The 15,027-nt window shown below is 47.1% G+C and overlaps 1 protein-coding gene across 4 annotated transcripts in view; it reads right to left on the minus strand.

The window, feature by feature from the left end:
* Positions 1-1,803: 1,803 nt before the first annotated feature.
* Positions 1,804-15,027, minus strand: part of LOC120663422 (protein LURP-one-related 5-like) — a 34,350-nt gene continuing 21,126 nt past the window's right edge. For all 4 annotated transcript variants that reach the window (XM_039942232.1, XM_039942231.1, XM_039942230.1 and 1 more), the window contains 2 exons: positions 9,234-9,690; positions 1,804-1,914 (listed from right to left, as the gene is read on the minus strand). In XM_039942232.1, coding sequence (XP_039798166.1) covers positions 9,268-9,690 — 423 coding nt within the window. In that variant the 3' untranslated portion in view covers positions 1,804-1,914; positions 9,234-9,267. The remainder of the gene's footprint in view (positions 1,915-9,233; positions 9,691-15,027) is intronic.

The raw sequence follows: 15,027 nt of genomic DNA on the forward strand, positions 1-15,027 counted from the left end.
CAAACAGCATCCTGACGACAGAGCAATTATATTGGAAACCTCTCTTGCTCACTCATGAACGTATTCATGATCGGTCAGCAATGGAACCTTCTTTTTTGGCAACTAAAACAGATGAATATAATAGAAATAGAGAGAAGATTACTCTTCAAGTGTTACAAATTTAAACATTGCTGCCAACTAACGAGATGCAGTTGGTGCTTGTGCAGCTAATGTGCACGAGGGAAAAGACGACAGAGACCCGTGAGAGGAAAAATGTAGTTAGGATCCTCCAAGTAATGCGTTGTGTGTATTCTGTCAGGTCAATAAGAAAATAAACATGCATGAATAATCGCGGCTTAAGCAAATCAACGCACGATTAATCACCCTGCTAGAAACAACACAAACACCAAAAGTGTATCAGCAACTGATGACAAGATTAGGTGAGATTATTCTTAGCCAGATTTCTGATTACCCACTTCCACTCTAGCTAGCTTTCACACTCTGATCCTCATCATTGCTCATAATAAGCTGTTGGCGGTAGAGTTAATGGTGGGTTTGGTGTCCTTGCTTCTTATGAGTCCAACCAAGGATGGCTTGCATGAAGCGTGTTAATTTGCATGTTGCTGTTAATTTAGATGATAATTTCTTACAAGTTGGGTGTACTATTTATATAGTATAATGCCGCCGCTGCTGCTGCTTACATCACTCAATAATAATGTGCATGTTTTGTGGGTTTATGGATTTTTTTTGGAAAAGGGAAATTTTATTGATTTCAAAAGGGATACATCGAGGTGATACATCATCTTGAAAAATTCCCGACCTTTGCTCAAAGTGCACACAACCTACAAAAGTTTGACAAGAATCCTGACACACTAATAGCGGTCGATCCTAAGACTAGACCACCACCCATGTGCCATGTTAAAAAAAATCATTGGCTACTTGTGCAAAAAAAAAAGAGATGCCGCTACAAAAATATCCTGCGAAGTATGCCGCTGAAGAATAGCCCATGTAAGTGCATAGTCGAGAAGATAACCTGCAAAAAAGAAGATTGTTTGTTATAAAAATCCATTGTGTTTCTGCAGAGCCAAACAGACCAACACAAGGCTGCCACGCCCACAAGGACTAGTGGTTTAAAACTTTTTGTAATATTCCCTGAACTTTGTCCTCCTTGATTCTTCTGATGGCTTTGGTAGAAATTTCTCTCATGCACTGAATATGGTATGCTCTTTCGGCAATATATGCCAAATGTCTTTTGAATCTTTTCTCTTTATGAGGTTTACAGCAGATCTTGATAGACAAATAGGCATGGATGCAATAAGAGTACTAGCTAGTTGTGTTTCGTCTAACGCTCAATTTTTCTATGCAGCACCAAAGATAGCTTAAGCCACTGGTTAGCTGAATCAGCAAACTTCTCTTTTAGGATTCAATGCAACAAGCATTGGTCACTTTCTCTTTTGCATCTCCAATGCTGCTTCTTGGTGAAAACCACTAGCATAATTTTGCCCTGATATATATTACTACTATTGGTTATAACGGGCAACTCACACAGTTGACTCTCTAGTTGCATTGCTCATAATGATGCTACTTCTCATAAAATTAACAAATCATGAGTTCCTAAAAGCTGTATCTACGTAAATTCAGTGGCGGATCCAGACTAGAAAGGGAGGGGGGCTCAACTACACACTGTTCATCTTCAACCTTGAGCTTTCTTCAATGGTAGGGGAAAAAATTAAGGGGAGGCTCAGGGGGGGCTCCAATGGAGTTTCCGGGGCAGGGGGGCTCGAGCCCCCCAGCCCCCCTGCTGGATCCGCCCCTGCGTAAATTTGACAAGTTAGGTCTTTGTTAGTTGGGGCCTATTTACAGCTGCATTTCGCAAACTACATTTTTTGTCCGTCCTTTTGTAAATCACTGTGCTCTGTTTGCTTCAGTGATCATGTAGGGAAACGGGTAGGCTACGCTAGCATCACTACCGCATAAACCCAAGATACTTGCGAGTAGAAGATCATAGATCGTTACCACTAGACGCGCAGCGCAGCGGAAGAAGTCGCGCGTCGATGTAGAGGAAGTAGTCGATCACGTCCCACGAACCGAGCTCCTCGTACTTGATCCCAGCAGCCGATCAGCGCAGCAGTCGCAGCAGCGCCTCCACGGAGTCCACACGTACGGGGATGAAACGCCGGGCGTCGGTGTGCTAGCACCGCACGCACGGCAAGGGCGGCGGCCGAGAGAGAGGGAGGGGCGGCGGCTAGGGAGGTGGCGCGGCTCAGGTCATCGCCCCCCCTAGCCCCTCCCTCATATATATAGGGCGTACTAATGGGCTTCTATCTCATAGGCCCATTAGTAACCCTAATCCCTCTTGGATCAATATCCACTTGGGCCTTTAAACCGTATTGTGATGATGGGCTCTTGGGCATATCACCAACAATCTCCCACTTGCACTAGAGACAATCATACATGCAAGCTTTCCAACATTCCAAACCCCTTAAGTGTGTGACCCGTTAGGTTCATGTGTAGGTGGTCGTGATCGAAAATCATTTCCGAATCACAAGTCAATAGCGGCACCTAGCAGGGCATAGTGACTCACAAATACACATAAAGATCATATCGGCCGAACCATAGATATACTCATACACCGATCCCTTTACCACACGATACCAGTCAAGCTCAAAGCGAGATGCGTGCCACCTTTGTGATAGCTCGACCATTCTCTCGATCTAATAGTGGATTCTATTCATAACTAACCTTTAGTCATCATGATTAACTCTTTAATCACTTTGGCATGGCCATGCACTTTCAAATCCAACTATCTCGAGGGGCCCAGAGATATCTCTCCCGTTATCTAGGAGGGGCAAATTCCATCTTGATCCGCTCACATCCCATTCCATGTTTCATGACATACCTGTAAGCTGCTTTTGTAACTACCCAGTCACGGAGTAGCGTTTAGCAGCCCCAAGATGCACCACTACACACAGTGAGAAACAATGGCGATCTCAGGTCTAAGGATTCAGTAGGTATAACACTCAAGAACAACTGATGGCACATACAAAATAACAATCCCAACATTGTCTTGGAGTGGGTCAATCCAACACCATGTTCACCAACATGTGTCCACATCATTAATTCGATATCTCCATATCCATGATCCGTGAAACATGATCATCAATTAATGCATGTGCTAGTCTCAACGTCGTTATTGTCCCACACAACGACATAAACTAGGGATAATTTAGAATCATATCATTTTCAACAAAGAGTTTCACGAACAAGTCACATACTTGATAATCAATGTAAAATAATCATCCATGGAACAAATAACAATTATTTATCATTACATAAACATACTCATGACACAAAATCTCCCACGCACACTAGAATCACTGATGTAAGTATCTAATACCCATAGATCTCATGTGCGCCTCATGCTTTGGTTGTGGGAGAGGCTTCGTCAACGGATCAGCAACGTTTGAATCCGTGTGCACCTTGCAAACCTTCACATCACCTCTCTCAACAAAGTTACGGATGAGGTGATACTTTCGCAGTATATGTCTGGACTTCTTAGTTGTTCTAGACTCCTTTGCTAGTGCAACGGCACCACTATTATCACAATAGAGGTCCACTGGACTGGACGCACTAGGAACAACACCCAAGTCAGAAACAAACTTTCTGATCCAAACAGCTTCTTTTGCAGCTTCGGAAGCTGCAATATACTCGGCCTCTGTCGTCGAATCAGCCACCGTATCTTGCTTGGAACTCTTCCAGCTCACTGCCCCACCATTGAGGCAGAAAACAAAACCGGATTGCGATTTGGAGTCATCTTTGTCTGTTTGAAAACTAGCATCAGTGTAACCCTTTACAAGGAGCTCATCTTTGCCTCCAAATATTAGGAACATATCCTTAGTTCTTCTCAAGTACTTAAGGATACTCTTTACAACTGTCCAGTGAGGTTCACCGAAATCTGACTGATACCTGCTCGTAACACTTAGAGCAAAGGAAACATCTGGGCGCGTGCAAAACATAGCATACATGATCGACCCTATGGCTGAAGCGTAAGGAATCGTACTCATCCTCTTTTGCTCATCAGGTGTCGTAGCACACTGACTCTTGCTTAGAGTAATGCCATGTGACATTGGCAAGAAACCTTTCTTGGAATCTTGCATATTGAACCGATTCAATATCTTGTCAATGTACGTGTCTTGGCTCAATCCAATTAGGCTTTTTGATCTATCTCTATAGATCCTAATACCCAGAATATAAGCCGCCTCTTCTAAATCCTTCATCGAAAAACTCTTTTTCAATGAGGTTTTAACGGCTTCAAGCATTGGAATATCATTTCCGATCAGTAATATGTCATCCACATATAGGACCAGAAACACAAGTGCGCTCCCACTAGCCTTTTTGTAAACACAAGGCTCATCTTCATTCTTGATGAAGCCAAACCCTTTGACTACTTCATCAAAACGAATATTCCAACTCCGAGATGCTTGCTTCAATCCATAGATGGACCTCTGAAGCTTACATATTTTCCCAGCATTTTTAGGATCGACAAAACCTTCAGGCTGTGTCATATACACATCCTCACTTAGATGTCCATTAAGAAAAGCGGTTTTGACATCCATTTGCCATATCTCATAGTCATAATATGCGGCAATTGCTAGGAGAATCTGAACAGACTTTAGCATTGCGACGGGCGAAAAGGTTTCCTCATAGTCAACACCTTGAATTTGTCGGAAACCTTTCGCCACCAATCGTGCCTTATAGATGTGAACATTTCCATCCATGTCTAATTTTTTCTTAAAAATCCACTTACAGTCGACAGGTCTTACACTGTCAATCTGATCGACCAAGTTCCAAACTTGATTATCATGCATGGATTTTAACTCGGATTCCATGGCTTCAAGCCATTTGTCGGAGTCGGGTCCCAGCATTGCTTCTTTGTAGGTCAAGGGCTCATCATTTTCCATCAATAATACATGGCGCTCCTCCGTAATAAGGAGGTTGAGCTTGTCAGTAGCGCGACGTGCCCTTATAGACCTTCGTGGGGCTGGTGCCTCAACTACGGGTTGTGCAACATCTTGCACATCCCGTGGATCTTCAGTGGGTGCTAAAACAGTTTCGGGTGTTTCCTGAATTTCTTCAAGTTGCACCTTGCTCCCACTAAATCCTTTTGAGAGAAACTCCTTTTCTAAGAAAACACCATTGCGAGCGACAAACACTTTGCCTTCCGCCTTATTGTAAAAATAATATCCTTTGGTTTCCCTAGGATACCCCACAAAGAAACATTTGTCTGACTTTGGAGTGAGCTTATCTGACATCAAACGTTTGACATAAGCCTCACATCCCCAAACTTTGAGAAAAGATAATCCGGGACGCTTTCCAGTCCATATCTCATATGGTGTCTTCTCAACAGACTTACTTGGAACCCTATTCAGTGTGAACGCAGCAGTTTCAAGAGCATAACCCCAAAATGACAATGGAAGATCAGCTTGGCTCATCATGGACCTAACCATGTCCAACAAGGTTCGGTTCCTCCGTTCGGATACCCCATTCCATTGAGGCGTTCCGAGCGGAGTTAGCTGCGGAATAATTCCACATTGCTTCAAATGATCACCAAATTCAAGGCTCAAATATTCTCCTCCACGATCAGATCGCAGAAATTTAATTGTCTTGCCTAATTGATTTTGTACTTCATTCTGAAATTCTTTGAACTTTTCAAACGATTCAGACTTGTGCCTCATTAAGTAGATATAGCTATATCTACTAAAGTCATCAGTGAAAGTAATGAAGTACTGAAAACCACCTCTGGCTATTGAGCTCATTGGTCCACATACATCGGTATGTACAAGTCCCAACAAGTCACTCGCCCTCTCACTCTGACCAGTGAAAGGCGCTTTGGTCATCTTTCCAAGCAAACAAGACTCACATGTGTCAAATGATTCAAAATCAAATGAGCTTAACAATCCATCTTTATAGAGTTGTTCAATGCGCTTCTCATTTATATGACCTAAGCGACAATACCAAATAAAAGTGGGATTCAAATCATTTGGTCTAAACCTCTTAGTATTAATGTTACAGACAGATTTATCCTCAAGATCAAGAACATATAATCCATTCACCAATGGACAATGAGCATAAAAAATACCATTGCAAAAGATAGAACAACGTTTGTTCTCAATTACAATCTTAAAATCACCAACTTCTTCCAAACATGAAGAAGAAATAATGTTCTTGCTCAAAGCAGGAATGCAATAACAATTATTTAATTCCAAAACTAATCCGGAGGGTAGAGACAAGTGGTAGGTGCCGACCGCCAACACCGCAACCTTTGCGCCATTGCCGACCCGAACGTCCAACTCGCCTCTTGCAAATCTTCTAGTCTCACTTAGACCCTGCAACGATTTGCAAGTGTGAATCATCGATCCAGTATCAAATACCCATGATTCACTAGAAGATAATGCAATATTTATTTCTATAACATTTATACCTGAAGTGGAAGTCTCACTTCCCTTCTTCTTCTTCTTTTCTTCCAAGTACTTCTTGCAGTTCCTAGACCAATGTCCCTTTTCATGACAGTGGAAGCATTCATCTTCAGAAGTAGGGCCAGATTTGGCCTTAGGTGCTGGCTTTAGCTTAGAGCCTGAGGACTCACCACCGGAACTCTTTTCCTTGCCTTTACCTTTGGGATTAGGAGGCGTCCAACGCTTCCTCTTTTTGTTCCCCTTCTGAATCATCATCACATGATTGGGATTCTTCTTAATGCTCTCCTCTGCTGTTTTTAGCATCCCATGCAACTCACTCAATGTTTTATCCAAGCCATTCATCTGAAAATTCATGATAAAAGGCTCATAGCTCGCCGGGAGCGACTGGAGAATAACATCAGTAGCCAAGTCTTGGTGAAGTTCAGAACCAAGTCTATCCAAAGTCTCAATGTAACCAATCATTTTGATCACATGAGGACTGACTGGGCTACCTTCTGCCAGCTTGCACGCAAACAAAGATTTTGAGATATTGAACCTCTCAGTCCTGGCTTGGTTCTGAAACATCCCACGCAGCCCCTCGATCATGGTATGAGCATCCGCATGCTCATACTGCTTCTGCAGATCAGGGGACATGGTGGCGAGCATCAGACAGCTGACATCAAGTGAGTCATTGCAGTGCTTCTCATAAGCTCTGCGATCAGCAGCAGTTGCATTGTCAGGGAGATCATCAGGATATGGCTGCTCAAGAACATACTCCTTTTTCTCTTGCCTGAGAACAATTCTCAGGTTGCGGTACCAATCAATAAAGTTTGTTCCATTCAACTTTTCTTTCTCAAGAACAGAACGCAAATTGAAAGCGGAATTGTTACTGGCAGACATGATCTACAACATTAAAGTAAAGCAAGATTTCAGCACTAAGTTTATGTAAAGACTTTCATTAACTGATTTAACAAAAGACAACCTACTATATCAAAGTCATCTTCCCTCTAATGACATATAGTGGTTCAAGATCCATAATCACTAAAATTCTAGTGAGCTTTAGCATCACGGCTAGAAAAGTAGTGATACAGGTAAGTAACAAATTACTAATCACATCTCTATGCGACTCTTGTTTGTTGGGTGGCATCCAATGCCCCGGCCCCAACCCTATGCCTTAAAGCCCAAAACTGTTTTGATAGCTTTGCTGAGTAAACCAATACTATGCTTGTGAATGTCCGACATCCACCCTATACAAAAGTGATAGCTGAGGGTACTCTACTTTGGTAAACCTACCACACAACGATCAAAATTTATAGGTGCAGCTATTGGTAAAAGGCATCAAAAACTCAAACTTTTCTGAGGGAAGCTATTCTATCATGATTAAAGCATCCACCATATGTAAAAGCATGAAAGAATAGTATGACAGGAAAATAAACATCACAGGCATATAATCATATTATATTGTGAATAGTATGGCCTCTTGCATCACAATGGGCTCCATCGCCATGGCTCCAAGGTGACCTCCATTGCCATCCGTCCTGTCTTGTGGTGATCATCATCGCCATCATGATTGAAACCTCCATGAAAAGATACTAAGCTACTACATCTAATAGCTAGTGAAATAATTACATGAGGATTCAAACATCACAAGTCGACACGCAGGTCGTTATACAATAATGGTGCAACCTCAACCCGGTTGTGTTAACTTGCGACACGCAGGTCGCACAAATCATCACATACATCATCACATGACATTGAGGCCATACCATTCACATCACACCCTGCAAAAACAAGTTAGGCGTACGACGTGTTCTACCAATGTAGCGCTTGGGAAGCCGCTACAGCGAGAAAGCAACGGCAGTTCCGCTCACGGAATTACACAGATCGCATCTATGGAATCCCTATGAAAATCTCATCAAAGTGATCGCATCACCTCAAATCCGAGCCATTCATAATGTCTCAATTTTCACTAGGTCAATCACCTTGACCGTGCAAACTTTGCACTTGAGAAAACTGCATCTACACATGACCTTGATCTGTTGGTTCAATCTACTGACTATGCACACAGTTAGTCCCGATGGTGATTCCAGCCGGTAGGGACATGTCGTATGCATAACAGAGAAAGAACACAAACTAATCTTTTGTCACATGCCGCGCAATCAACTCGCTCCAGTTTTAACCCCTTATGACCAATTGATCTAATCAAACCGTGCAAAAGTAATAGATCCAATCTACTACAACAACATATCACCTATATGCAAAAGATCCAGACCAAAAACTACGCAAGATGGCTCTGGTACCACTGTAGGGAAACGGGTAGGCTACGCTAGCATCACTACCGCATAAACCCAAGATACTTGCGAGTAGAAGATCATAGATCGTTACCACTAGACGCGCAGCGCAGCGGAAGAAGTCGCGCGTCGATGTAGAGGAAGTAGTCGATCACGTCCCATGAACCGAGCTCCTCGTACTTGATCCCAGCAGCCGATCAGCGCAGCAGTCGCAGCAGCGCCTCCACGGAGTCCACACGTACGGGGATGAAACGCCGGGCGTCGGTGTGCTAGCACCGCACGCACGGCAAGGGCGGCGGCCGAGAGAGAGGGAGGGGCGGCGGCTAGGGAGGTGGCGCGGCTCAGGTCATCGCCCCCCCTAGCCCCTCCCTCATATATATAGGGCGTACTAATGGGCTTCTATCTCATAGGCCCATTAGTAACCCTAATCCCTCTTGGATCAATATCCACTTGAGCCTTTAAACCGTATTGTGATGATGGGCTCTTGGGCATATCACCAACAGATCATGCATAGTAGTCAGAAGAGGCTTCATCACCAAGGGCTATAAGGAGCAGATCATGGGTGTGAACGACATCCAGCAGATCCGGTCCAGAACAACAATGAAAGCCATGATCATCGTGCAATCCACATTCGGCTGAATCGTGAGGTTGAACACGTCGTCACCGAGCATCAAAGAACTCGCTGCGGCTTCAGCCCTCTTCCTCATTATCCTTGCCACCTCCTCGCCATCACTGTTGCGAATCCTGCAGCTTCTTCTCCTGAAGCAGCCCTCGACACAGAAGCTGGGGCCGTGACTGATATGGTCTGATGCAGTGCTACATCCTGTCATGGACACTTCAGCTTCATGTCCCTTTTGCAAAACCGAACACTTTCTCATTGAGAAGAGTTGATGTGACCTTGTCCTCTCGCCTTGGCTTTCTTCTGATTCTTTATAGCAATTCCATTGGTCGTGCGTGCTGAAGATCTGGCCAAAAAGAAAACCTTTGTCAGCATTTTCTGCTACTAGTCCTAGTGAATTTGCTGGCCAGTCAAGAGACTGAGAGGCAGTGGAGGCCTGCTCCTTAGTGTGATGAGTGATTGCCAACACGTGGAGAGGACTGACAGTGGTGTAGTCGCGACTTCGTGGAGATTGCGTCGATTTCTTGGTCTGTGGTGTGCAGGCATACGGATGGCGCGGTGGCAGCGAGTCGGTTTGGACAAGAGCGTGGTGCGTGCCGATGTACCATGCGGCGGCGTTGCAGTGGCGGGAGCTCGACGACCATGCGGAGGCGGGAGACCTTGCGGTGGCATTGGAGGCCCAACCGGACGACCGTGCGGTGGAGAAGGATAGCCCAGATGCTTGGGCCACTGCTGGGCCGCGTGGCGATCCACTCCTGGCGCCAAGGCGGGACGGCGTGGAGTTTGTTGGTACCTCGGGAAAAACCAACGGCGGGATGCGTCGACGTCGGCCAAGTTGAACAGGTTTCGGCGGGAGGTCGGACACGTGGCGTCATCGGGCTTGGCGGGTGTGCCCGGAAACATCGCGCGGGAAGGGTTCGCGGTTCCCTCCAAAACCGCAACCGAACTCGGTTTCGGCAGTTTTCCAAAAACTGCCCCCGGAAGATTCCAGAAGGACGCGTGGCGACATCAAGGGGATTGCGTCGAGATGAAGCAAGGTTCTCCGAGTCGTCGCGGCCGTCGGATGTCTTCGATGTATCTTTTCCGGTTTTGCCCCTAAGGGCCTTCTAGTTTAGTCTAGCACTTAGGGGTAGTTTAGTCTTTTAAAGGGAGACTTGGAGTGGAAGAAAGGATGGGAGAGATGGAGTGGGTGATGGCTGCCTGGACACAAAAAGGCAGGGCCTCCTCCCTGGACCCGGTGCCCTGGCAATTAGAAGAGAAAGGAAAAAGAGCCAGGCGCCCTCTTCCTCCTCCCTCCCGTGTTCTTCCTCCTCCCTCACCGTCTCTAAGGTTTAGGCATGGATTCTTGAAGAACTTGTAAGGAGAATTCGTGGGAAAGGAGGCCCATCCCTCCTTGTGTCCTCGGGGCTTTGAAATCAAGGTTCGTTCCATGTCCTACTGAGCTCTGTGTGCATGAATCATCCTTGTTCTTGATTTCTTCGTGTTGGTGTGTCTACCACTTGTTGCCGTAGTTCTTGAGGCTCTTCTTGGCGATTAGAATCATCGTAGTCTTGTGCTAAAACTCATCTAGATCGTGAGCCTTCAAGAACTCAGTTTTGGAAAATTCCTGAAAACCCCATTCTTCCTCGGTTCTTCGTCGATTCCTCTCCAACCATGGAGTAGATCGTCGATTCTTTTTGTGAGTAGGCTCACAAGGTCTTTGTGAGTGTGCCTGCAAATTTTGGAGAACTTTCGACCTGTTTTGATCGATCAATCTTCGAGTTTTTGGTCGTGCCGAGAGGAAAACAGAGGTTCTGCGCTCGGGCAGGATTTTTCCTTAACGCCGGTTGAACCGACGCTGGCGTTCCTGAGCGTCGGATCAACCGGTGAGTGCTTTTGTCACGGGTTAGGGTTTTTGGGGTTTTGTGTGATTGCATCGGTGCTTTGATCTCCCCGACGTCGGTTTAACCGGCGTTACTAATTTGGTTTGCAGTTTTTGGCGGTTGACCGACGTATAGGGTTTTGCCTACGTCGGATCAACCGGCGTTCATTTACTTCGGTTTTGTTGTCTCTCTGGACAACTGCACCGACGCTCGAGGTTTTTGAGCATCGGTTTAACCGGGGTTCATTGCTTGGTTTGGTGCATTTTGTTGATCCTCTGGACAACTGCACCGACGTGAGTTTACGATTTTGTCGGTTTATCCGACGTTCGATCACCGGTTTAACCGACGAGGTTCAAAACCCAGCATCGGTTCAACCGGTGCTCACTGGTTGTTTGCTGCAGGCTCTGTATCACCGGTTTAACCGACGTCGTTCAAACGTGTGCGTCAGATCAACCGGTGATATATACCTTGCTTGGTTCTTGCACTGCTTTCGTGCAATTGCTTCTGCGCTTGATCGCTTTGGTTCCTAGGCTTGTTTTGTGTTAGTGTAGCTCCCTTGTAGCTACTCTGCACATCGCCTAGAACTCTGGGGTTGAGGTGCACTCTAGAATTGTGAGCCGAAGTTTTTGATCGCGATTATTTTCGAAGGCTCCCATTCACCCCCCCCCCTCTGGTCACATTTCTCGGTCCTACAATTGGTATCAGAGCCGGGACGGTTTCTCTATAGCCTTCTCCGGTTCGAAACCGTTGTGCAAACCCCCGATCTTCGATGGATCCGATTACGACTATTGGAAGGTGCGCATGCGTGCCTATCTTTTGAGTCTAGGTTTCGAGGTCTGGGAGATTTGTGTGGACCCTGATTATGTGAACCTTGCGGTCCGCACGACCGAGCTTCAGGTTAGGAGACATGAGGTCAATAGCAAGGCGTACAACGCTCTCATAGCCTGTCTCTCTCGTCCTGAGTTCGATCGTGTCAGCGACCTTCTCACAGCCCGGGAGATCTGGACACGGTTGGCCAATTTCCATGAAGGAACCAACCATGTCAAGTCGAGGCTGTATGAGACTCACCGGCGGGAGTATGAGAATTTTTCTCAGTTGTCGGGTGAGAGCATCGACATCATGTTCAGTCGTTTTCAGTCGATTGTGAACAAGGTGCGTGCGAACCAACCACAGGGCACCCAGGCCTACTCCGATCATGAGAAGGCTATGAAGCTTCTCTATGCTCTTGATCGCAAGGTCTGGGTGGTGAAGGTCCAGACTATCATAGAGTCTGCTAGCAATGAGACCCTCACTGTGGATGAGCTGTTCAGCAAGCTCAAGGCTTCAGAGGTGGAGAAGCTCTCTCGAGCTAAGATGGAAGGCAATCATGCTGATGCCTCCGCCTCCAAGTCTATGGCCCTAGTAGGCACCTCTGGAGCTAACTCTGACCCTTCTCTTGGAGGTTTTTGCTTGTCTTCTCTTGTGTCTGTGACAGATGAGCAGCTGGAGGTGCTGGGAAACGAGGAGCTTGCATTGATCATCCACAAGTTCCAGCGTGCCTTCAACAACAGACAAGCACGAGCGAAGACCTGCTTCAACTGCGGCAAGACCGGCCACTTCGCCGCCGAGTGCCCCAAGAAGAAGAGTTCCAGGGATGATGACGGCCGCTCCAGGCACGAGGAGTACCGCGAGCACCGCCACAAGCACAAGAGTGGGCACTCCCACAAGAAGAATGGCGGACGCTCCAAGCGGCACCACGAGCGGAAGAAGAAGAACGTCGGCAAGTACAAGGACAAGCAGGCGTTCGTCGCCCAGAGCGAGGATCACTCCTCCACCAGCCAGAGTTCGACGTCTTCGTCCTCATCCAGCTCCAGTGACTCCGACTCACACCACCACGGCGAAAAGAAGCGGAGCTCCAAGAAGAAGGCCACAGAGGGCTTCACTGGCCTTTGCCTCCATGCTGGGAAGGCGGCCGGTCTCTGCACCATGGCCATCGACTCCGACGCCGACGGAACTCCTTCCACTACTGCAGAGCTTGCACCTCAGCTAGAGTCAAGCTCTGAGGTACGTCCTGAGCACCCCACTCCTGAGGAGTTGGAGGATCTTTACACTGCTCTAGATAATCAAGATCTGATCATTAAGGATGCAAAGAGGCAGTTTAGAGCTTTGAGACAGGAGCTGAAGGAAGCTAAGCTAGCTCTAGAAATTGCTCAGTCTGCACCTATTGTGGAGGAGTGTGTTGAGGAGGATGAGTGCAGTCAGTGCATCGGTTTGATGTCTGACCTGTCCGAGCTCAGGAGCAAGTATGATGAGAATTTGCTCAAGCTCGAGGAGGGCAAGAAGGCCATGGATGAGCTCAAGTCCCGGCCTACCCTCTTGGGTGCTTGCAAGGAGTGCCCAGCACTTAGAGAAGAGCTTAAGGAGAAGAATGTTGCTTTGAGGAAGTTGGAGAAATCCGCAGTTCCTAGCTCTTGCTCTGCTGATTGTACTGTGTGCCCAAGCCTGATCTCTGAGCTTGAGGAGGCACGGAAGGACAAGACCCGGATGAAGGAGGAGAACTCCCACCTTCGGGAGATTCTCAGTTGGGTGTCCGCCCGCGAGCCTCAGTTGGGCATGATGGTTCAGCAGTTTAAGCGTCCTGATGGTGTTGGGGTTGGTTTTGCTTTTACTCCTGCTGACTTTGTCCAACCCTATGGTAAGATTGGTGAGATACTTGAGCCGAGTGTGAATGTACTCTCTTCCACAGCTTCACCAGTTCCTAAGCCAGCACCAGTTAAGGACGGAATCCTCACTGAGCCACCTAAAGCTCCACCTAAAAATCCAGTGTGGGTTCCCAAGCCTAACCATCTCAAGAACCGACTGGATACACTCCCTCCTAGTGGTAAGCCAATTCCTAAGCCCAAGGTGAGGACTCAGCCCCCCAGAGTTCCTCAGAGAGCCCCAGCTTCTACACCACAGCCTACACACAAGAGAGAGCCTTACCTGTGTGAGTGGTGCGAAAGGGAGGGTCACTTGGCAGAATTTTGCTTCCGGAGGTTGAGGTTTGAGCGCAGGCAGTCTGAGAGGCGCGCTCCGGAAGTGTTCCACCAGCCTACAGGTGGACACACTCCAGCTCGATGTGGGCAGAGGCGGGATGCCAGGCCACGTCGTGTAGGTGGAGGAGGGGGAGGCGGTGGTGGTTACCGTGCTCCTGTTGGTGGTTTCGCCGGCCCCATTCCACACCGTGCTTTCGGTGATGGTCAGCGTGGCCGAAGCTTTGGTGGCGGAGGCGCACCACGTTTTCCTCAGCGTGGTGGTCGCCAGCCACAGTTTTCGTTTGAGGATACTTACCCTGCTTTCGAGCAGATGGCACGGCACTGGTTTGCTTCTTTCTGTGCTAACCCCAGTGTCGGGCCATTTGCCCGCTCTTTCTCTTCTTACTGAGCAGGACACTCGAGGCCTGGAGGACATATGGCTCATGGACTCCGGTTGTTCGCGCCACATGACCGGAAGTCACAGATGGTTCTCCAGCCTCACCCCGATGAAGGACAAAGAGTACATCACCTTCGGGGATAACAGCAGAGGAAAGGTACGTGGAGTTGGCGCTATTCGGATTTCAGATGACTTCACCTTGAGAGAAGTTGCTCTTGTTGATAAGCTGGGTTTTAATCTGCTCTCTGTTTCACAACTCCTTGATGATGGGTTTGAAGTGAGTTTTAAGAGAGGTTGCTCGCGTGTTCTTGATTCCAGAGGAGAGTTTGTGTGCGGCATTGTTCCTTTTGGCCGTGTGTTTCGCATTGACTTTTCTGGATCTTCTTCTAGCACCTCTCACTGTCTGGTGACTGGTCAGTCTTCTGAGCTCT

This window comes from Panicum virgatum, chromosome 3N (genome assembly GCF_016808335.1).
Source record: "Panicum virgatum strain AP13 chromosome 3N, P.virgatum_v5, whole genome shotgun sequence".
Lineage (NCBI taxonomy): Eukaryota > Viridiplantae > Streptophyta > Magnoliopsida > Poales > Poaceae > Panicum > Panicum virgatum.